The sequence below is a fragment of the Leucopleurus acutus genome, assembly GCF_964270905.1.
Source record: "Leucopleurus acutus genome assembly, chromosome: 20".
Classification (NCBI taxonomy): domain Eukaryota; kingdom Metazoa; phylum Chordata; class Mammalia; order Artiodactyla; family Delphinidae; genus Leucopleurus; species Leucopleurus acutus.
The window spans coordinates 7,234,029-7,258,685 of record NC_139162.1 but is presented as its reverse complement, the minus strand read 5'-3'; the positions used below and the strand labels follow the sequence as shown (position 1 = coordinate 7,258,685).

Below are 24,657 nucleotides of genomic sequence, written 5' to 3'. Positions count from 1 at the left end.
GAACGCTACAACTACCGCGCCCTCGCTTACATGCGTTATCTCACATGAATCCGCAACAACACTAAGATATCATTTTCATTTTGCAGACGGACAAATTACGGATGGGCACCTTACCCATGGTAACACAGCTAGTGAGTGGAAGAGCCGAGACTCGGATTCAGACTCACGGCGCCAGAGGCCACGGGCTTAACCACCGAGTGCCAGCCTGCCCGCACACCCCTCCATCGCTGCAGCGATCGCTCTCAGCGGCGGACCGCGCCCGGCAGCGACCGTTCGGCGACCAGCAGCTCTGTAGGAGGAACGAGGCTTCGGATTGGCAGCCTCCGGCGACGCCGGGGGAGAGGGAGGGCACAAAGGCGCAGGGGCGTCGCGCAGAAATGACGCAACACCGCGGCTCCTTAAAGGCGCCGGACTCTCGAGCGGCGCACGGCGCAGGCGCGTTCCGGAGGCTCCCGATTTTGCTCGCATCGCTGGGAGCCGGCCCGGGCAGACGGGCGCGAGCGGGCTGTGCGGACGGGGCGTGCGTTGGACGCGGGCGGCTCGAGGGGTCCGTTTGGGCGGCGTCCGGAGCCCGACCGGCGGGCTGAGGAGCGGGCGCCGCGATGGCCGAGGGCAGCGCAGTGTCAGACCCTCAGCACGCCACGCGCCTACTGCGAGCGCTCAGCTCTTTCCGCGAGGAGTCCCGCTTCTGCGACGCGCACCTGGTCCTCGACGGGGAGGAGATACCGGTACAGAAGAACATCCTGGCGGCTGCCAGCCCGTACATCAGGTGAAGAGGGGGCCGGGCGGGGCCGCGCTGCCCGGAGGCGGGGCGAGGCGGGCGTGTCCCCGGAGCCCCTGGTCCCCACCCCCCAGCTGCCGGGGTCCCTCTGGTTACCGCTTAGCGCGGTGTCCCTCCCGGCAGACACCCCGGCCGGGCCCCACTCGTTGCCTCCCCGCAGGACAGCTCCTATGGCTTCGGCCGGGCCGGGCCCGTGCCCCCCACAGGACCCCACTCCCCCTGGAGTTGACCCCGGACCTCAGTCCCGCCGCCCTCCCTCCTCGAGTTCCCACCGCCCGGCGCTGGCCGGGGCCTCAGAACCCCGGAGGCCCCCAGACGCCGTCCTGGGCCGAACCCGGCCCCGCGACCGCGAGCAGGGCTTGGGCGGCGCCCGGGAAGAGCTGCCTCCTCGCCCCGGCCCAGCCCGCGGATCCCTGGTGAAGTTTGCCGGCCGTTCGCCTCCAAATCGACACATAGTGGGCCGGGCCCAGCGCCGCGAAAGCGGCCAGGGAGCGTCCCTCCCGCGGAGAAGCCAAACAAATACCTCCTCTCCGGGTGTTGGCAGAGGGAAAACCCTGTCGGATCTTTTTCTTAGGATGGACGATCCGACACCCCCTCCCCCCCAGCCCCAAGTTCTTCGCAAAAGTGACTTTCCACCCTTTGTGGGAACTCCTTTTAAAGAGAAGGGTAGTGCGTTATAGACGTTAAAGTAAGCTGTAGCACATTTTAAAAGACTTACTGTAATTCTCAGGATGCTGTTACAGCCCGAGGACCATGAGATTTTAGCGACTTACAGAAAGCATTTAAAACAAAGCTTAACCTGGTTTGCCAGCTCACCTAACGAGGTGAATTAAAGGTTGATAGGACAGTGCTCATACAAGTGTGTCACATCTTGAGAGGGCTGTTATGTTACAGCAACTTTCTTGCAAACTGGGTTACTCTTTCAATAAAAAAAAAAAATGCTAGAAGCTGGAGAAACTGCCTAGTAAGCTGGTTAAATATAGACTAATAGTAGAGAATGTCACTAGAATTGACAGGTCAGAAAAGGCAAAATGATGTGCGCTGCATTCTTAGTGCATTGTCCTAGCAGAACTCGGCACACAAACTGCATTTTAACCTTTGCATTGGCAGACATTTGTGCTAAGTCAGAAGCAGTTCAAGCGCTCTGGTAACTTCTGGCTCCTCCTGGCTCTCTTAAATCCACTTGCACTCTTTCTTTGTGGATTTAAAGGTGCGGTTGGGGTGAGTTGTCATTAGTGTGGATTTAGATTGCCAACATGACAGATATCTCATAGCTGGCAGTTCAGAGCTTTGAGCAGTCAATATAAAATTGGCATCAGCAAGCCAGCGTCTTCCCTGTATCCAAAGTATTCCCTGTTTGGGGAAATGGTTAGGAAGACTACTTTAGATGTATTAGTGTAGTTTTGTAAGTGACATCCAGCTGGCTTAAAAGAAAATTGCAAATCACCAAATACATGCTCTTTATTCCCTTTCCGTGGTTCATTTTTCTCCACAGCACTTGCCACTATAATATACCCTATATTTTATTCCTTTACTCTGTGGATCTTCCCCACCCACAGTGTAAGCTCCAAGAGGCCAGGGACTTTCCTTTCGTTCATTACCGTATCCCTGGCACGCAGAAAGACCAGTGCCTATTGGTTAGCAGGTGGGTTGAAGCAGGGACTGCCTTCCTTTATGCCACAGAAGATTGGACATGAGAGGACTGGCCCTGGTGCGTTTCCATTTCAGATGCTCAGTTATCCCTGATTGAGAAGAGCCCTGCACCTGCTTTCTGCTCCCAGCTTTCACTCTTCTGCAAGTTGTCCATAGATGACTTCATCTTGGCTTCAGCTCACTAGTCTGATAAATGAGGGATAAAATGCGTCTTCATCTCATTTAATCTTTGACCCACACTGTGAAGAAGTAGGTAATAGTGCTTTGAGCCGCTCACAGGTCTGCACACAGGTTTCCAAAGGTAGTGGTATCACTGCTATATCTACTGAATTAGGAAAGGTGGGGCATCCGCTTGTGACGTGGTGGCACGTATGAGAATATTTAGTAATGTGAAATGTTATTTAGACTAGCAGTATTTTTTTCTCTATTTTTAGTTTGTTTTTTTTTAAGATTTATTATTTATTTATTTATTTTATTCTTGGCTGCGTGGGTCTTAATTGCGGCACGCGGGATCTTTGTTGGGGTACACGGGATCTTTCATTTCGGCATGCGGGATCTTTCGTTGCGGCATGGGCTCTTTGTTGCGGTGTGGGCTCTTCGTTGCGGTGCACGGGCTTCTCTCTAGTTGTGGCCTGCGGGTTTTTCTCTCCCTAGTGGCGTGCAGTCTCCAGGGCATGTGGGCTCTCTAGTTGAGACGCGCGAGCTCAGTAGTTGTGGCGTGCGGGCTTGGCTGGCGCGGGGCTTGGTTGCCCTGCGGCATGTGGGATCTTAGTTCCCCCGACCAGGGCTCGAACCCATGTCCCCTGCATTGTAAGGCGGATTCTTTACCTCTGGACCACCAGGGAAGTCCCGCTAGCAGTAATTTAGATGTGAAATATTACTAATCGTAGTAGCAGAGCCAAAAGGGACTTCAGACCCCTCTAATCCAATTCTGTTACTTTCCAGATGAAGAAGTGGTGCTCGGTGGGCATTAGTGACCTGTATTACAGTGAGGTTATTAGCACTTAATGGTTGAACTAGGATTAGACTGCAGGTTAATGACACCTAGTCTCCTACTCGTTTACCATACCAAGCTACAGCATTACTCACATGTAACTATTCTTTGCAAGTCAGTAAGCGGTAGAGTTTACACAATATGTTATGATTTACGTGCTTATTAAGTACTTTCACATGCTGTCTCACTTTGATTTTCATTTTCAACCATCTTGTACAGTAGGCAGGGCAGATATTTTTGACATTTTACAGATAAATATGAATTAGTCAATATGTGTTTTTTCAGTGACTAATTGCTGTAACTTTATTTGACTGTTGAAGTGGTATAGTTGTTCTTGGGTTTCTTTTAAAATTATCAATCTCAAGGCTACTTCAAAGTAATGTGACTAATTTGTGTTACTGCTTAGAAACAAACTTTAATTTTTGACACCAATGATGTTGGGCTTTTATAACATCTTTGTTTTGTTTGAATGGAACTTAAAGAATTCTGTTGAAACAAAATGAGTCTGTATGTCCTAGAACTTGATGTTTCTCATTTTCCCTTTGGAAGCTGAAGCATTTAGGTCTGTGATATCATTAATATAGGGATTGGGAATTCAAAAGTTTGGTAGTCTCTGAAGTTTTATAAAAATCTGAGTTTTGTTTAATGTCTTCAGTTAGCCTGGTTTTAGTAACTGTCATAGGGGTCTGAAGTTGTGCAGTTTAGAAACCATGTTATATATTGCTTCTGTATCATCAACCAAGGGAACCAATCCAACACTGTTGCACTAGGAATTAAAACAACTCATTTGGCATACTTTCTACTAAATATAGAAGTCTTTTAGCCTTACTGGTTTACTCTTTTCCTGTGCTTTATCTTTGGTTTAACATTTGTTTTTCCTCCGGGTCGTCTTAGCAATCATACTGCCTTAGAAACACTTTCAGTATAAAAGGAAAAAGCCAGAAAATACCCAAGTTCGGCCACAAAACCCCGGTGATAACCTGAAAGAAGATTATGTAGGGTATGTGTCACGCAGCCTAAGATTCAAATGCTGCAGGGAGGACAGGCAGGAGCTTCCATAGTTCATCACTCACCCCAGTAAGTGGGAAGCTACTTTCCCAGCATGCCCTCTGCCCAGCATTTTCTCATGATCCTGAATGACATTTTTCCTTTGGTTTGTTGGGAAAACAAAATCTAAATGTAGCTGACGACCTTTAAGAATGATGACATTGAATTCATAGCTTATAACAACGACCCACAGCAACCCTTTCCTTTCTCAGCAACCCTGAGACCTTCTGGGAAAGGTTCCCTGAGGCTTATAGGAACTTTCCTTTTCTCTTGAATATTGCAAAGTTTGCTTTGCTTCATGTCTGAGGCTCTTCTCATTCTGGCACAATTCCCTTGATCTGATGTGGAGTTCAGACTCCTCTCTTTCGTGAGCTGTGGTTCTTCGGGGGTAATGTATGTGAAAGGATTTGGCAATGAATTGCCGTGTGATTCTGCAGTGGCATTATAGTGGCTCTGTACAGGTTCCAGTCCCGTATCCACTTTTGGGAATTTTGGTTTTTCTAGGGAATCTGTTGGAACGTGAGTTCGTTTAGCTTTTAGTCCTGGAGAGTAAAGGAAAGAAAGATTCCCAGGATTTTGGGATCCTTTGATGAGTTAGCCAACAATAAGAATGGCAGTTTTTGCCCTTGTTTTTTGAGAGAAAGCTGGTCTAGTGGGGGTGGAGTGGAGGCATTGGGCCTAGAATCCAGCCTGGATCATCTTGGACAACTTTTCTGGGCCTTAGTCTGCTCATCTGTGAAGTGAGGTTGATTGGGCTCCGTGCTGTTTTCGGTCCGCTTGGCGTGTCTGTGTTGTGGGGAGGGGGTCTGTCTCTGTTCTTACGGCTTTACCGTATCATGTAAAGTTTTGTTGCCCATTGATGTTAAAGCCTTTCCTTTGCCCTGTCACACAGGACGTGGTTGGGTATTCTGCTGTATAAATCCAACGCTGTAGAGTTGTTTTGTAACAAGCATTTATTTTATGCTGTTAATCTGGATGCTTTCCAAGGCCTAGTTATTGATGAGCCTGTTTTGCCATTTAAATCTAAAATTTGACTCATAGATGATGCTGATGAAACTTCTTAAGGAGACGGATGTGATCTCTGTAGGAGTCCAAGTTTCATGGTGATGCAGAAATTGTTATCATCCTTTCTTTGGGTACTTGATATCTGCCCTGTATTTTATGAGCAGTAAAGTCCACTAGTGTTGTCTGCTATGTGCAGAGCAAGCTGTCAGCCCCCAAGTCCCTTTTCTTTCACTTGTGCTCTGAGTTCATAGTCACCTGTGTATATAGCAGCTCATGAATGATTGTCATAAGGGTTTTGTATAGCGATTGTAACCTGTTAAGTTTCTTAGTTCTCAAGGGTTCAGCTAGAAGCTCCCGGTTCTGAGACTGTTGCTGAATCCTGAGCAGTCTTTAAATCAAATCAGCCGTACCTACCGCTTGCTATCCTCTGATGGTGATGGGAAATACATTGGGCCTGGATATCTTTTGATGGATCTAGGCTTGTTTGTTTTTAGCCACCTACTATAAGGCATCCCTTACAACTGCTTAAAAAGATGAAATCTGTCCTGAAGGGCTTACAGTCCCGTGGTTCAAAATGATCGACTCCATCCTTCTCCTCCTCTTCCTGCCCCCCTCCTCCCCTTCCCTTTCCCCCTTTCCCTCCCCTCCCCCTCCTCCCCTTCCCTTTCCCCCTTTCCCTCCCCTCCCCCTCCTCCCCTTCCCTTTCCCCCTTTCCCTCCCCTCCCCCTCCTCCCCTTCCCTTTCCCCCTTTCCCTCCCCTCCCCCTCCTCCCCTTCCCTTTCCCCCTTTCCCTCCCCTCCCCCTCCTCCTCTTCCCTTTCCCCCTTTCCCTCCCCTCCCCCTCCTCCCCTTCCCTTTCCCCCTTTCCCTCCCCTCCCCCTCCTCCCCTTCCCTTTCCCCTTTCCCTCCCCTCCCCCTCCTCCCCTTCCCTTTCCCCCTTTCCCTCCCCTCCCCCTCCTCCCCTTCCCTTTCCCCCTTTCCCTCCCCTCCCCCTCCTCCCCTTCCCTTTCCCCCTTTCCCTCCCCTCCCCCTCCTCCCCTTCCCTTTCCCCCTTTCCCTCCCCTCCCCCTCCTCCCCTTCCCTTTCCCCCTTTCCCTCCCCTCCCCCTCCTCCCCTTCCCTTTCCCCCTTTCCCTCCCCTCCCCCTCCTCCCCTTCCCTTTCCCCCTTTCCCTCCCCTCCCCCTCCTCCCCTTCCCTTTCCCCCTTTCCCTCCCCTCCCCCTCCTCCCCTTTCCTTTCCCCCTTTCCCTCCCCTCCCCCTGCTTCCCTTCCCTTTTCCCCTCTCTCTCCCCTCCTCTTTAGTACTTGCAGTCATATTTGATTAAACCCTTTTCTTAACGTGAGTTTTTCAAAACCAATATTAAAGTATGTTCTCTTTCAGAAGATCGAAGAAGTATTTTCTCTGGGCTTCTTAAGGAAACTAAGAGCTTGTGAATTGGAGCTCTAAGTTTAACATAGATTACTTATTTCAGGTGAAATATATGTGTTTATTTGTACAAGGCGGCGGTTGCCACTCTTAGTGGCAGTGAATGCTCTAATTCTGGACAGGTTCTCGGAAGGTTTCAAACGATGAAACAAATCAATAAAATTCTTGTTAGACTAGTAAATCTAACATAAAGTGAAGTGTTGAATGTTTAGATTTATTGTAGAACTTTCCTGAGGGTTGTCATTTTGAGTAATAGTAATGTGATAGAAGTAAATCCTAGCTCCACTGAACACCAGCTGGTAAGTTCTCCCCTTCTACCTGTGCCCTCTGACTTTTACCTCTTCTTGCAGTGTGTATTTTCCTCTGCAAGTCCTCTTCAGTGTTCTTAAAGTAATTTTCATTATATAATTTAGAGAGTCAAGCAAAGTGCTTTTCCACATAGAAAGGTTGGTTCCTTGGATTTAGATTTGGATAATAGAGACTGAGCATCCAGATTACAAAACCGCCTTATCCGTTGTTTACACTGTTAGTCGGTCTGTCTCATGATATCAAAGTGAGGCTTAAAATCTATAATCCATAAAGAAAACGTAATTAGGACAAATAAGGAGTTGTTTGGATTCATCCTTCAGAAGGATACAAATCTATCATTTTGTGCACGAGAGCTATAATATAAATGCATAATTTTAAAGTGGGAATCCTAGGTTAAGGGTGGAGGTGCGGGGGTGTGGGTGTGACAGTTGGCAGGTTAGGGCTGCAGCCTTGAATTTGAGTGCTTCCCATGGGTCCTCTGCCTCCTAGGACCCGATGAGTCCAAAGAAGGAAGGAGATCAAAGATGGCAGCTGTAGCTCTATGGAGGGTAAAGGTCGTGTGTCCATCTAAACGTCCTCTGTCACTCAGGTGGAGTTCTTGACCCCCATGCTCAGAAGAGCAGAGACTGAAGTCGTTTTCCTAAGTGTTGCCAAAGAATATCTTCACCACACAATGATCTAATGTCTCGTGTTTGCTGCTTCCATTTCTCTGTGGGAGTAAATTATAATTTTTTTTCTTCTTTTCAGAGAGTTTTAGAAAAATAGAATGCTTAGGGAAAAATGAGATCTTGGTGAAGTATTTTGTTAGATAAAACAGTTAGCCTTCAGGCAGTAAAGCTTTGGGAGGCAGCACATATCAGGTGGAAGGGGGGAAGACTGGTTTTTAAAAACAGACTGTTATAATGGGATATAGACCAATACAGTGTCCTTCATTTTTCTGTTTAGAGTTAATGTGCTAGTGGATATAGAACCTTAAATGTACATCTTTGTTCATAGGTATTTTGTGATTCTCTCAACTACTAAGTATTTTGGTATCTTTTTAGGAGCAATTTTAAAGACCATTTGACACTTGTGATTTTTATGTTAACACGATAAGATGAGTAGAAATATTGTAAAACATAGTTTGATAGTCATATTCGCATTCATCATTAACCAGTTGCCTATGCTTCTGAATAATTGTAAATTGTCTAGTACTGTTGAGTTCAAAATATTTTCAGACTTTTGTCACTGAAATTGTTTATATGAGTCTGTCCCTGAATTGGAGGAAACTGCATATTTAGGGTGTGAGGTTGGGATGAGTCTCTTCTGACACTTAGAGCACATTCACTGGGAGTGGCCGGCAGTGTGAGAAAGGTGGAATTGAGAAAAGCCATGGGAATCCTTAGAAAGAAAGGTCATTGATCACTGATTTCTGTTCTTTCCTCACTGGAGCCCACTTCTGCTTCAGGGATAGAATTGGAGGCCAGCAGAACCCAGGGTCTTCTTGAATATTCCATTTGGTTAGTCAAGGGAAGAGTTTCCCACCTCCATCCAGCTTTTCCTCCTGTGCTAAAGCAGACTTACCTTGCAGATTAGAGACTTCTTTCGGGTGTTGTTGGTTGGTTGGTTTGTTTATTTTCCTGCCTGACTTCTTAACACTGCTGCTTGTATGAGCAGAGCTGCCAACTTTGTTCCTTGCCCAAAAGGGAGAATCCGTGTTGCTGGCCAAGAGGGAGCAAAATTCTCATTTCTCTCACCTCCTGCAATGGAACAGGAGAAGAATAGGTGCTCTGTTCCCTTTCCTTACTGTCTGTTTTCCTATTGATAGGAAAGGGGACTATGAAAATGTGCACTATTGTCACGCTGCTGGTACGTTCTTTAGAAATGTCATCACCACCTTAACCCATATGCTTGTGGGATTGTGCTCACCAATAATAAAGTACAGTTCAAGAATTAGCATTGTCATAATGTTGAAATGTGTCATGTATTAATTCATGACGGAGTTCCCTGTCAAGGGACCTTACATAACTAGTGTTGACTAATTAGGATTAATTATTCCTTCAATAAATACACAGGAGACACTGGGTATCAGCAACAGCTGGGTGCTGGGGGGAGACGGGCAGGAGTTTGTAGTTCATGGTTTGCGGAGTGTTACACCTTCCCAGGCTCCATTGTCTTTCTTGGGTGCCGGCTGCCATTTGAGTGTATATTCAATGATCTTGCACAAACACTGTCAAAACTGAGACTGAGCACGTGGAGATCAAAATCACTCAACTTATTTTTTCCACCTGTGTGGCCAGTAAAGGAAAGAAACATAAAGCTAACAGTTTTTAAATTATCTTTGACGTTCACTTAATTTTTCACTACTGTACTGTGTAGTGTGGTAGTACCAGAATTTTAAGAATGGGAAAAGAGGGCTTCCCTGGTGTCGCAGTGGTTGAGAGTCCGCCTGCCGATGCAGGGGACACGGGTTCGTGCCCCGGTCCGGGAAGAACCCACATGCCGCAGAGTGGCTGGGCCCGTGAGCCATGGCCGCTGAGCCTGCACGTCCGGAGCCTGTGTCCCGCAACGGGAGAGGCCACAACAGTAAGAGGCCCGCTAACCGCAAAAAAAAAAAAAAAAAGAATGGGAAAAGAAGAGATTGACTTTATTTTTGGAGTAGTCACTTCTGAAAGTCTGCTCTAAAAAGTGTAATTAAGATGTGGCACATACATACAACGGAATATTACTCAGCCTTAAAAAGAAATGAAATTGAGTTATTTGCAGTGAGGTGGACCTAGAATCTGTCATACAGAGTGAAGTAAGTCAGAAAGAGAAAAACAAATACAGTATGCTAACACATATATATGGAATCTAAAAAAAATGGTTCTGATGAACCTAGTGGCAGGACAGGAATAAAGTTGCAGACGTAGAGAATGGACTTGAGGACACGGGGAGGGGGAAGGGTAAGCTGGGACAAAGTGAGAGAGTGTCATGGACATATATACACTACCAAATGTAAAATAGAGAGCTAGTGGGAAGCAGCCGCATAGCACAGGGAGATCAGCTTGGTGCTTTGTGACCACCTGGATGGGTGGGAGGGAGGCTCAAGAGGGAGGGGATATGGGGATATATGTATATGTATAGCTGATTCACTTTGTTATACAGCAGAAACTAACACAACATTGTAAAGCAATTATACTCCAGTAAACATGTTAAAATAAAATAAAGAGTATACTTCGGGCTTCCCTGGTGGTGCAGTGGTTGAGAGTCTGCCTGCCGATGCAGGGGACACGGGTTCGTGCCCAGGTCTGGGAAGATCCCACATGCCGCGGAGCCGGCGCGTCCAGAGCCTGTGCTCCGCAACGGGAGAGGCCACAACGGTGAGAGGCCCGCGTACCGCAAAAAAAAAAGAAAAAGAGTATACTTAAATGACTCATCTGATCATTCGCTACTATGTTAGTAACCGCAATTAATCACATGTACAGAAACAACTTTTTTAAATAGAATTATTTATTTATTTTTGGCTGCTTTGGGTCTTCGTTGCTGTGCGCGGGCTTTCTCTAGTTGCGGTGAGCGTAGGCTACTCTTCGTTGCAGTGTGAGAGCTTCTCATTGCGCTGGCTTCTCTTGTTGTGGAGCACGGGCTCTAGGCGCGCAGGCTTCCGTAGTTGTGGCTTGCGGGCTCTAGAGTGCAGGCTCAGTAGTTGTGGCGCACGGGCTAAGTTGCTCCGCGACATGTGGTATTTTCCCGGACCAGGGCTCGAACACGTGTCCCCTGCATTGGCAGGCGGATTCCAGAAACAGCTGTTTTTAAGTAGCAAACGTAGATCCTTGGCCAAGGTTTCCTAAATGCTCGTTCATTCATTAAACTTTTCTTGAGCGTTTACGTGTGGTGCTGCCGTGCTCTGGGCTTTCAAGGCTCCGGCATCCGCGGACTCCAGCTGGGGAGGCAGACAATGAAGAGGCCTCGTTACAGAGAGATGTGAGGGATGGACGTGGTTGCCGGCGTGGATGGGTGAGAGGAACACCGCTCTGAGGAAGTGCCGCTTCACCTGAGATCTGGAGGAGAGCTTCAGTGTGAGCAGAGCTGGGGGCGGAGGGGCAGGGCACCGGGAGCAGAAGTGCTGCGCTCTGGAGACAGAATCAGACTGGCACAGCCAGGGGGGCGGAGAACAGCAGCGTGAGGAGATGATGAGCGGCAGGTAGTGTGGCAGGAAGCCAGACTAGAGGGGTAGCAGGGCCTCGTGGTCCTGAGTTCAGGTTGGCACGTGCACTGCTTGCTCCCCAGCAAGATTAAACTTTCGCGGGAACGTCTCCCAGAGGGGCTGTGTGTGGGGAGCCAGCTGGGGAGGTGGCGGGTGTGGGAAAGGGACCTCAGAATTTTTTCTGACATGGGTTATTCCATGCAAGAGAGCTTAGGTTTTATTATAAGGCTTTAGGTTAGGCATTGATGGGAGTCATTTAGGAGGGCACTGCAATGGTTCTGACAGGAAATAAGGGTGCCCTGGGCTAGGGTGGGTCCGTGGACTTGGAGTGAAGTGGCTGTAGTAGGGAGATTAGCAATAGGACTTGTTGGTGAGAAAAGGGAAAGACCCAGGAGAGCCCAGGGTCACTTCCTCAGTATCCCCAGTGACCAGTGCTTACCATCACTTGCTGTGGGTATAAGGACAGCTGTAACAGACTCTGTGGAGTACAGGATCTGTCCTCAGAGTTTACAGCTTAGTTGTGAAGGCACGAAGTGCAGAACCAAGGCTCTTTTAATTGCATAGACACTTCTAGCCATAGGAGTTCCGAGGAGGAAGGACCCCTTGCATGATCCGGTAAGGTTTTGTAAACAGAATTGAACACGGCCTCGGGGAGGAGTTGGAGGTGGGTGGGTGGGCGGGTAGTGGAAGAGGGGGGCAAGGAGAAGGGTTCAGGTGAACAAAGGTTTGAGTGCAGGGGCTTGTATGCGCGCAGGGTAGTAAGTATACTTCCCCGGGCTGGACTGGAGCCTTGGCTAGGCAAGTGCTGGTAGACGGGCAGGTCAGGACGGCATTCCCGAGTGCCAGGCTAGTTCGCTTAGATTTTTCTTTCTTTTTTTTTTAACGTCTTTACTGGAGTATAATTGCTTTACAGTGGTGTGCTAGTTTCTGCTTTATAACAAAGTGAATCAGTTATACATATACATATATCCCCATATCTCTTAGATTTTTATTCAGTCTTTCACCAGTAGTACTAGTGATAGAAACAGAGCTCTGCTTTAAGAAGGTGACTTGGAGGTTGTTTGTTCACAGGACCGAGATGGGGACCAGAGTTGCTTACGGATTCAGGTCAGCACCCCGTGGCGCTGTCCTGCACCGTGTCAGTAGTAATGACCGAGGTCGGGATTAGAGGAAGTAGCAATCGACTGCTAATGGATGTGGGAATTAGGCTGAGGGAGAGGGAAGAGCTAAGAGGTTTTGAGGCCAGCTGCTTAAGAAAAGTGGGGAAGGTAACATCTGTCTTTGATGTGTCCTATTCAAGGTAGCATCGCCCTATAAACCCCTTAATTACATTCTGTGGAGTGTGACACTTACCTGCGAATGTGTGTGTTTCTCACCTCTGCCTCTCTTGACTTCCTGCTTTTTACTGGCAGAGGAATTCCTGTTCATCCTTCAGGAACCGCTATCCCTTCCTTTGTAACATTTTCCCAATTCTGCCAAATAATCCCTCTGTCCTACAGGCTTCTCTGTAGTGTGTGGCGTGTACCTTCAGTGTACCACGTGTCAGTGCCCCGCTGACTTTTATTCAGTGGGGAGAAATAGAACAGACAGATGGACTGGGTGCTTTCAAAGCGTCCTTTATCTCTAGGGCCAGAGGCACTAAATCCATTAGTGGAAAGTCTGTAGGTAAGAGACTTGAGTTGACTTCAGTCTAAGTACTGATGAAGAAGTAGAAGATCAGAGTTCAGGATGCTGTATACACTGCTTCCAAATAAGATGAAACTTTAGGCTGTGGCGTTTTACTGTATAGCTGAATATGTATTGGGGACTGGGGGAGAGGGGCAGAAGAAACCATCTTAGAACAGATTTTAACCAGAAGGGAGTCTTTAATTTTGTACTGTTTCACATGGCGCAGTCAAGCTCAACAAAGTCCATTTCTGGTGCCAAGAAACCTGGGAGAAGGGTCCAAATTCTTTATTCAAAAGTAGTAGCTCCAGTGAGAGAGCTTTTGTCACAACATGACTAAAGAATTAATAGAGAAGCTTTCATTCCCTTGACAACATTTTGGAAGGCATTTTCAGCTTCACGTTGTTTAGAGAAGTTTATAACAGTAGATTATAAGTTAAGAAGGCGCCAGAAGCAGAAAGATCATTGTGAGATGCTGAAGTGCAACTCATCCTGAGCTGCCTCTCATTTATTAAAGAAAACTGAAAGGGGGTGTGTTTCAGGCTGTAGTTGATTTTTGGTTTTGTTTTTGTTTTCCTAGTCCCACTATCCTTTTTTAAAAAGAAAAAAAGAGCTTCTTAACTGTCACTTAACACTTTGGTTTGAACTCCTTTGAAAGGATGAATACAGGGCTTCCCTGGTGGCGCAGTGGTTGAGGGTCCGCCTGCCGATGCAGGGGACGCGGGTTCGTGCCCCGGTCCGGGAGGATCCCGCATGCCGTGGAGCACCTGGGCCTGTGAGCCATGGCCGCTGAGCCTGCGCGTATCTGGAGCCTGTGCTCCGCAACGGGAGAGGCCACAACAGTGTGAGGCCTGCGTACCGCTAAAAAAAAAAAAAAAGAAAAAAGAAAAAGAAAGGATGAATACAAAGACAAGAATAAATTCATATAAATTCTTACTTCTCCTTTGAATTTATTCAGGAGCTCCACTTTGCCTTTGAAAAGACATAAACCTTCCTTCTGACTCTTTACATTGGGAAGAGGGAACAGAAAGTGAGTAGAAATATGGACCTACTGCAGTATGAAATTTCTGTAGTATTCAGTGCCATGGGTGTACTGCAGCAAAGAAGACCCAGGTGCACCAGTTTTTAATTAGAGAAGACTTGTAAGAATGCCCCCCAGATCAAAGGGGCTTACTCTTGAGATGGTTGTATATTTCCATGGACTCTTTTTTTATATATATATAAATTTACTTACTTATTTATTTTTGGCTGTGTTGGGTCTTCGTTGCTGCACATGGGCTTTCTCTAGTTGTGGCGAGCAGGGGCTACTCTTCGTTGCTGTGCGTGGGCTCCTCATTGCGGTGCCTCTCGTTGCGGAACACGGTTTCTAGGTGTGCAGGCTTCCGTAGTTGTAGCACGCGAGCTCAGTAGTTATGGCTCACGGGCTCTAGAGCGCAGGCTCAGTAGTTGTGACGCACAGGCTTAGTTGCTCCGCGGCATGTGGGATCTTCCCAGGCCAGGGCTCAAACCCGTGTCCCCTGCATTGGCAGGCAGATTCTTAACCACTGCGCCACCAGGGAAGCCCTCCATGGGCTCTTAAGGTTAGAGGAGGAGCCTCTTTTAAACAGCATCTGAAAAATCATACCTGAGGAGAACATCTGGAACTATTTGACAGGTTAAGGCATGAATGTCTTTCTTTTATTTCCGAAAAGTCAGGGTGTGACTAGAACAAGGAATCAGGCTTGTTTCATCCTAGAAGAATTTTTGGCTTCGCAAGTTGCTGCCTCATGATTCTGTCTTTGAACTCACCCTAAAATTTTAATATGCATTTTCAAACCTTGTCTTTTAAAAGGTAAATTTTATTGACTGCTTTACTCTCAGATGTACAAGAACTGGATTTAAATTTTAAGAATTTTTTATACAAAAAGTTTTATGGAAAACCCCATGAGGGTTCAATTATTTATGTCACCCTAAGTTCTGGTTCTGACCAGGGTACGTAATATATTGTTACAGTTGTATTCTATATGTACATATTATTTCTGGTTCATCTTTTCATTTGAAGTCAAGTTGTGTCCCTCTTATATCTCAGTGTAATGCCCATAATCACTTTTAATAGCTATTTGTTATGACGTCATATTGCTGCGCCATATAATTTGCTTCATCATTCCTCTTTGACGTTTTAATTTGCAGTTATTTTTTTCTTCTGAATAGTCACTATAAACAAATTAGGGGGAAAAAAAAGACTCTTGGTTGTTTTTTCTTTGTATTTTTTGTAGGTAAACCCACTGTGGGGACTATGTCCCAGGCATATCTGTTTCTGAAGATAGAAACAAATTTGTTCTTATTATATGAAACCAGATTACTATACAGGAAGACTGGATTATCATATCAAGACCCTGGCAGTGTGTATCTTGATTATTTTTTTATTCCCCTCAGGTTTATTACCATTGCCTGGTCCCTTTTGCAAGTGGTTTCTCAAAGTTATTACTATTTTGCATATTATTACTATTTCGTTAGGCTGGATTTCTAAATGTTGTATGTTTGCCATGGTAAAAATATTTAGAGCAGGGTTTGGCAAACTTTTTCTCTAAAGGGTCAGAAATATTTTAGGCTTTCCAGTCCAGATGTGGTCTCTGTCACATACTCTTCTTTGTTTGTTCTTATTTTTAACAACAACCTTTTAAAACATAAAAACCATTTTTAGCTCAAGGGCCATACAAAAACAGGCTGTGGGTTGTAGTGTGTCAACCGTGATCTAGAGTATTTGAGTTTTTAAAATTTGGACATAAAACCTCTAACGCTGGTGATCATCTTCAATGCAGTTTAAATGTCAGGTTATGATTTGCATGCCGGTCTTCCAGAGAGCAGAGGCTGGCAGTCAAGGCTGATTCTCCCTGGCTCCCTCACCTGCCCTCCCCTCCGCCCCCCCCCCCCCCCCCGTATTCATCTCTTTCTTCTTGGATGGTCTGTTGTGTATCCTCTTCCTTCTCCTTAAAAAAAAATTTTTTTTTTCCTTCCTTTCTGGCTCCTTTTCCCGAGCATGAAAGTATGGTTAAGTCCTTTCCAGCAACCGGCATTTAGGAGATGTGCAAATGTTGAATGAATACGTCCGTTAAAAGCAAACATACTCTGCATCCTCTTCTAACAAGTGCACGATTTCCTTGACTTTGCTCCAGTGATTCTTGAAGGAAGAGTCTGTGTATCTCGTCCTTGGTCTCACCTCCTGCTTCACTCTGCCCATAGGCTCGTGACTTCTCCATTAAAACTGTTCTTTCGAAAATTGCTAAATATAATGGCCAAATCAAGTGAAAACTTTTTTTTTATTGAAGTAGAGTTGATTTACAATTTTGTGTTAATTTCTGCCATACAGCAAAGTGATTCAGTTATATATATATATATATACACACATATATATACACACATATATATATACATATATATATATGTATATATATATATACATATATATACATTCTTTTTTTAAATATTCTTTTCCGTTATGGTTTATCATAGGATATATGATACATAGGATATATGTATATAGGATAGGATATATGTATATAGGATAGGATATATGTATAGGATATATGATATATGATATATGATACATAGGATATATGTATATAGGATAGGATATATGTATATAGGATAGGAATATCATAGGATATATGATATAGGATATATCATAGGATATATGATACATAGGATATATATACACACATATATATATATATACACATATATATATATATATATATATATATATATACACATTCTTTTTTTAAATATTCTTTTCCGTTATGGTTTATCATAGGATATTAAGTATAGTCCCTGTGCTGTACAGTAGGACCTTGTTGTTATTCATTCTATATATAAAAGCTAACATCTGCTAACCCCAAATTCCCAGTCCATCTCTCCCCCAGTCCCCTCCCCCTTGGCAGCCACAAGTCTGTTCTCTATGTCTGTGAGTCTGTTTCTGTTTCATAGAGAAGTTCATTTGTGTCATATTTTAGATTCCACATATAAGTCATATCATATAGTATTTGTCTTTCTCTTTCTGACTTACTCAAGTTCAAACTTTTAAGTGCTTCTCGCACTTGACCTGTCTGCTGTGTTTATCACTCTAGGACATTTTCTTGATGCTCAGGCTCTCCAGGCCTCTGTGACACCTTTGTCCCATTTCCCCCACAGTCTCCTTTTCTGGTTCTTTCCTCGTCTGTCTCTAAACGTGATGTGGCACAAGGTTCTGTCTTCTCGCTGTACTCTCCCCACAACAATCTCATCAAATCAGCACCAAAGGTGCTGCTGCCCCCTCTCTTCTGAGCCCCAGGCCTGGACATCCGACGGCCAGCTATGCGGCCACCCCACACCCAGTCAGGTCCAGCTCCCTCTGCCCCCAGGCAGGTTGTCCTTCATTACCAGACTCTCCAGGAGAAACGGGGGAGTCCTCAGGGCGCCACCCCCTCCGTTACCCTCCTGGAAGCTGTCTCTTCGTTACCATCGCCGGCACTCGTGCTCTAGCTTCCATAATTCCTGAGTTGTGGCAGGATCTCTGCTGGTTCATCAGTCTCCCAGAGCTGCCACCAGAGTGATGTTTCTAGAATGTAATTAGATAATGTTCGAAACTCCAGTGTCTTTGGGGATGTGGCTGATTCAGGCGCTGGGGCAGGAAGAATATACTATGTGCCTGGAGCATTTGTGCCAGAAAGTAAGGTAAAGAGGTGCTCAAAAGAAGATAGAGGCTTTTAGAAAGAGCACAGACTTGGCCTGAAAGAAGTCCCGACGGCCAAAGCTGGAATGATTTGAGCAAGAAAATGAATACCAACAACATTGGATTATAATCCGTAGAATAAAGAAATACCTGTGTGTCTATGGATGAATAAATGGTTGGATGGATAAATAAATTAATGGTGGAGAAGAAACAGTTCTTTCTTACAGAAGAATTTCAATTAATAAATGTAGAAGACGGAATAAGAGAATAGGAAATCATCCATTGAACACCACAGTAATAATGGAGACTAAAATTAGTGGACAAGAGTTTGAAGAGAAAAAGGATATTTGCATATTCTCACATTACCTCTTCTGATATATTTATTAATTACAAAGGGAAAAATAGTATCTTAGAGTGGAGAAACCTAACAGCACCTAACCAAGTGGCCAAGGTCAGCACATTGACACATGGTTAATAACATGCCCAAGGTTAATAGCATATTGACATCATGTTTTCCCTGATGTGATGGGCACAGCATCACTTTGGTAGTATCCCTGCCAGAAATGCTCAGCCTCAGTCTAATCATAAGAAATTAAACCCAAGTTCAGGGACATTGTACAGAATAATTGACCAGTGCTCACCAAAGTGTCAGGTCTTTAAAGATGAAGAAAGACTGAGGAACTGTCACAGGTTAGGGACACAACAACTAAATGCAGTTTGGAACCCTGGATTGGGTCCCAGAATGGAGAAAGGACATTAGGGGGAAAACTGGTTAAATTTGAATAAAGTCTATAGTTTATTGAATAGTACTGACCAATCTTTATTTCTTAGTTTTGATCATTGTACTAAGATTATATAGGTTACATACCAAGTGAAGTAACCAGAGAAAGACAAAGATCAAATGATGTTGCTTATATGTAGAATCTTAAAAAAAAAAAAAAGATACAAATGAACTTATTTACAAAACAGAAATAGACCCACAGGCATAGAAAACAAACCTATGGTTACCAAAGGGGAAAGGAGGGTGGATATATTAGGAGTTTGGGATTAACATATCCACACTACTATATATAAAATAGATAACCAGCAAGGACCTAATGTAGTACACAGGGAACTCTACTCAATATTTTGCAATGACATGTAAGGGAAAAGAATCTGAAAAAAAATAGATGTATATATAACTGAAACACTTTGCTGTATACCTGAAGCTAATACGGCATTGTAAATCAACTATACTTTAATAAAAATTTTATAATTAAAAATTTTTTTTATTTTAAAAATAAAAAAAAATTTTGTAAAGACTGTGTGATTTATTAACAGTAGATATGCTTCATGAAGGGTATACAGGAACCTTACAATTCTTAAAAACTTTTTTGTGAGTTTAAAATTATTTCAAAATGAAAAGACTTTTAAGAAACTCCTCCTGAGTGTCTCCATTTCCCTCAAGGTGAAGTCCACATTCTTTTGCATGGTCCCTCGACTTGGGTTTGTTTGATTTTTTACAATTCGATTGAGGTTACTCGTTTTTGGCAAGAACAGCACATGAGCGAGGCTGCACCCGCCTCGGTGCATTGATCAGGGGTCCGTGTTGGCAGCTTGTCCCAACATCAGTAGTGTTGATTTGATCACATGGTTAGAGACGATGTCCGCCAGGTTAATCCACTCCTTTTCTCTTTGTACTTAACATGTAATTAATGGGGCGAGACTTTGAGATTATGTAAATATTGCATTCCCCATCAACCTTCTAGTTTTAGCATCCGCTTATGCTCTGTAACTATCATTCCTTCTGTATGTATTAGTCGGGCTCCTAAATTTTAGGCTTAAGCAGCTGGGTAGGAAATCGTACCGTTTACCACGATGGGGACAGTAGAGGGAGGAACAGGCTTTCAGCAGGTCGGGACAAAGACTTATTGTGGAACGTAAAGGGTACTTTATCTAGAGGCTTCAGATGAGGGGGTTAAAACCCAAATTCCTAGAAATGACTGGTAACATTTCATTTTACTAACATGAAGACCATGGTTAGAAGTGACAGTTGGTCAGTTCCTCAAGGGTGGGGACCACCGGCTGGTTGAGATCCAGTTTCTAAATCCGTGCCCAGTGCTGAATGCTGTGCCCGGGCAGTGAAGGGACTAGCTGTGCAAAACAGAGTCACCATTTTTATGGGTTTGGTCTCACTTTACAGCTTTCCCTCTGGCAATCGCTGCGTTTCTGCCAGGAGTAATTAATGTCACCCGTGGTCGTGAACACCCACTGTCCCTGTGATATTTCGTGGATACCACCTCCCTCCCTCCCTCCCTGTCCGCTCCCCACCCCCCGCCCCAACACTGGCTCACAGTCTACACAGTTTCCTTGAGCTGTCCCTGTTTGAGGTGTAATTCACACTTTCCACGTTCTCTTTTCAGAAAACATCACCTTCCCTGAGGTAAATTTCTATTTTGTTCAAATCACAAGACTGGAAGGCATATACTTTGTGTTTTCGTATCTCTTCCAGATATTGATGTCGTAGGATGTGGTTACTCAGAGCAGATCTAAATATGAAACGCTGTACTTCATCTTCAGAGTGGATGATGTGATAAGAGGAAGAAGATGGAAAACATTTTTGTGAATCCTCATGTGTTGTGTGATCAGGGAGCGGGGAGGTGGTCAGGGACAGATAGGACTGTGGCCTCTGCATCCTCTATGGTGAAGTGGCCCTGCTTCGGCTTCATTACCAGGGGCTGGTTTGGTGGGCTGACACCTGGACAGTAAGCCTTTCCTTTTCTGGAAACCTTTCCTAACCTTCGCACTTCTCCATCACTCTGTAGCTCCTAATTTCCCATGCAGTGCACCAGTTATGGTGAGGGGAAGGCGGCGAAGCAGGGCAGGATAGAGCGCCAGGCAGTTAGGCACATTCACAGACGACAGGCCTCCCCTACAGCCAGTTTACATTCGGGCCTCAGCACAAAGGCAGATGATTGCGTCAGGGGCCTCTGGATAGTGGAACATTTGAACATTCAATTCTTGAATGCTGACTACAGCACACCCTGGCTCAGATGCCGGGGGAAAGCAGTGCAGACCAACCAGCGGATGCTGTACAGGGGAGCGTACAGATGCTTAGCTGGTGAATGATGCCCCTTCTGAACACTTGTGCTCATTTTGTTTCGGAGCCAAATGGAAACAGTAACTGATCATTGCAGCGTTAAAATCCATTGGTTCCCCCGCCTGGCTGTGTGCTGTTATCAAGTGCGTGATATTTTTCAAGTGCCCATTCAGTACTGGACACTTTATGGGGTATGGAGGTAGAGCAGTGAACAAAACAAAGTCCCTGTTTTCATGGATGTAAACATTAAACAAATGCCTTCTATTAGACGGTGGTAAATTCTAGGAATAAAATAAAGCAGGGAGGGGAGTGGGGATGTTATTTTATTTAATTAATTAATTTATTTATCTATTTTTAAAATTGGTTTTTGGCTGCTTTGGGTCTTAGTTGCTACGCACAGGCTTTAGTCGCGGCGAGCGGGGGCTACTCTTCGTTGTGGTGCAGGGGCTTCTCATTGCGGTGGCTTCTCTTGTTGTGGAGCACGGGCTCTAGGTGTGCGGGCTTCAGTGGTTGTGGCATGTGGGCTCAGTAGTTGCGGCTCGTGGGCTCTAGAGCGCAGGCTCAGTAGTTGTGGTGCACGGGCTTAGTTGTTCCACTGCATGTGGGATCTTCCCAGACCAGGACTCGAACCCGTGTCCCCTGCGTTGGCAGGCAGATTCTTAACCACTGCGCCACCAGGGAAGCCCAGGGGCTGTTATTTTAGATAACAAGGTACCTGGGCCGCTCTTTGGAGGTGTTCCTGGAGTAGAGACCTGAAGTCAGTGAAGGATTAAGTCTTCCTTCCACTAATCAAGGAAGTGGGAGGTGGAGAGAATATTCCAGGCAGGAGGGAATACATCAGAATAAGCTGGGAAACGTTTAAAATATACGTTGTCTTGGACCTGACATAATTGGTCTAGGACCTGCTTTTCTATAAAAGCTCTTCAGAAGCTTCTGGGAAGCAGAGCTACTCTTAAAATCCAGTAAAAGTATGAGTCATTCCAGGATCTGTATGAGGAAAACAGTGTTGATGGTAAATAAGTAAAAACCATAATCCCTCTGGGTAAAAAGAATTGGAGGCAGGGCTTCCCTGGTGGCGCAGTGGTTGAGAGTCCGCCTGCCGATGCAGGGGGTGCGGGTTCGTGCCCCGGTCCGGGAAGATCCCACATGCCGCGGAGTGGCTGGGCCCGTGAGCCATGGCCGCTGAGACTGCGCGTCCAGAGCCTGTGCTCCGCAACGGGAGAGACCGCAACAGTGAGAGGCCTGCGTACCGCAAAAAAAAAAAAAAAAGAATTGGAGGCAAAGAGAAATGAATAGAGGAAATTAAAGGAAATAATGAAGGGAAAGAAACAGTCTTGAACCTTAATGAGAATGCTATTCTTATAATAAAGTTTGATTCTTAGAATAATAGAGGACTGCGGCTCTGGTCCGCATTTCTACTTTTTCTTTGGCACCTCCTGCTCTGAGTGAACCAATGTCCTGCTGGTGGCAGTTCCCAGACGGGCCACACAGCACCATGCCTGTGTTTTCTCGTGGTTTCCTCTGCTCACTGCTCCCTGACTTTGCTCGGTCTTGTGGGAGGAGCATTGCTAGGATTAGTTAGCCTATGTAGGTTGAGGTGCTGTGCAAGGGGAGCTTACCTAGAGGTTGGCCGGTGGCACCCAGCTCATATCCTGCCGTGTGCCTCGGGATCTCCTTGGACCTCCCTCTGGGACACCTGGTCACGTGTCAGACATCTGTGTAAATGCTTTTCTCCTGTGTAGATGGAATTCTTAGGTGGCAGGAACTGGGAGATAGATGGGTTCCTGCATTCCCATCCACCAAAAAGCAGGCCTTGTCATGAGAGGATGCCATCTGTTGATGGAAATATTACCTGCACATTTATATTTCATAAAGTTGACTGGGACTAAAAAATTACATTTTAAAAAGAGACTGTCTTTTTTAGAGCAGTTTAAGGTTCACAGCAAAATTGAGAGGAAGATAGAGGTTCCCCATATACCTCCTACCTACTTCCACTTCTCTTTGATTTCTGGAGTGTCCACAGTCCTGCAGGCATGGCCCTTTCGGTGTTGGTCGTCTTGCTCCTGGCTGTGTTGTATGAAGGCATCAAGGTTGGCAAAGCCAGGCTGCTCCACCAGGCCCTGATGAGCCTGTCCATCTCCACCAGCCAGCAGCTCATCGAAGAGACAGACCAGAATTCTTTAAGCTCAGAGTCCCCTGCAGTCAGCAGCACCCACCTCAGGTGGTTCTTGTGTCCCTTCGGCCAGTCTCTACTTCATGTTGCTCAGGTGGTCATCGGCTACTTCATGGTGCTGGCTATCATGTCCTACAACACCTGGATTTTCTTTGGCATGGTCCTGGGCTCAGGTGTGGGCTACTACCTAGCCTATCCACATCTCAGCATGACTTAGCTGGTGACAGCTGTGCAGGCTCTGGGAGCTGGAGAGAGCTGGGGCCCCTCTTTCCAGACATTGAACTTCCAGCTTTTTCTTCTGTTGGCTGTTCTCATGGCATTCCCAGCTCCTGGAAACTTTGAGCTGAAGCCAGCATTTGCTCCCTGGAGTTCAGAGGCCACTGCAGCTCCTCAGCCAGGCTGCAGAGGGCCCAGGCATAGTCTTTCTGTGCCTTAAGAAGGCTGCTGTGACCAGAGGGTGGATGGAGAGACCAGAACCCGGGGGGCAGGTTTCATGATGATGGCAGCATATGCTGGGACCTGTTTCCCTTTCTTGGGGGAAGAGTGATAGCAGACTAAAGGCAGAGAAGCAGGACTGTTAGCAAGGCTTTGACCTATCCTCCAAATAGAGTGAGCTTCTCCCATCAGACAGCGCTGCCTGCAGGAAGATGATACTTCAATGGCTTTAGGTGTCAGGGAGCTCTTCATGTCCTTAATGCCCCCCTCTTATTCTGATCCTCCTTCTATGCAAAACCAAGAACTGCATTGAGTAGTATTCAATACAGATGTTCTTTATTTATTACTTACTGCTCTCCCATAATGACCTGGTAGGGAAACACGACTCATCCATTTAAAATACTGAGTAAGCCACAGGGGGTAATGACTGAAGATGCAGTAAGCAGCCAAACCAACGCATTACACTAGTAGAGTTAGGTGGGGCTCGTCAGATATGTGAACCTTTTCACTTTCAAGAAAAGGGAAGAATAGACCCGCGGAGAGAAAAATCACTGCTGTCCACTGTAATGTCTACACTCAAGTACCTCGTGGGCTAGATGAAAGATGGTCTGAAGCTTTGAGAACTTAAAAAGAAATATATTTTAATAAATATGTATTTTTACATAGTCAAAAAAACCCCAAACAGAACATGTGTAGCTTCCCCCATGCTCAGCATCGCCCACCAGAGGGGAGCCTTTGTTACAGCTGATGATGCTCCATTGATAACACCATCCCCCAGGGTCCATAGTTTACGTTGGGGTTCACTCTTGGTGTATATTTTGTGGGTTTGGACAGATGCATAATGACATGTATCCACCGTCGTAGTAACATACTGACTAGTGTCACTGCCCTGAAATTCCTCTGCCCTAAAGATCCTTTTTTGGTGTGGTTTTTAGGAGCTCACGAAGACAAAAAAAGGAGGAGGGGGCATTTGTAAAACAGGCTCCCCACAGGAGCAGACATCATTAGTTGGGCCTCAGTGGGCAGAGCAGTGCTGAGCCCACGCCCCTCTGCTCTTGAGAGCTACCCAGGTTGAGGTGACATGAATCATTTGACACCGTGTGAGTAATGCCCCTGAATTTCCCTGGAGCTTCTCTAATGCTTGACTCCTTGAGCATTACATTCTCTTGCATCCTATTTGAGGAGGTTTCCTTGCTTTTATTGGAGACAAGCTTTTGCGTCCCGGGGGAGGAAAAGT

General features: G+C 45.8%; 2 protein-coding genes across 2 annotated transcripts in view; both read left to right on the top strand.

Annotated features, from left to right (window-relative positions):
* Positions 1-507: 507 nt before the first annotated feature.
* GAN (gigaxonin) overlaps positions 508-24,657 on the top strand; it is a gene marked incomplete at its 3' end in the record, with an annotated part of 54,514 nt that continues 30,364 nt past the window's right edge. Inside the window, exon 1 of the mRNA XM_082863023.1 lies at positions 508-769. Within this exon, the coding sequence (XP_082719149.1) occupies positions 603-769 (167 nt within the window). The 5' untranslated portion in view covers positions 508-602. The remainder of the gene's footprint in view (positions 770-24,657) is intronic.
* On the top strand, positions 952-23,202 carry LOC309977052 (protein SLC31A2-like; the record flags this gene model as incomplete). The annotated part of the gene is made up of 2 exons (XM_082862982.1): positions 952-1,236; positions 22,768-23,202. 2 exons carry the CDS (start codon positions 952-954, stop codon positions 23,200-23,202), a joined length of 720 nt encoding a protein of 239 aa, XP_082719108.1.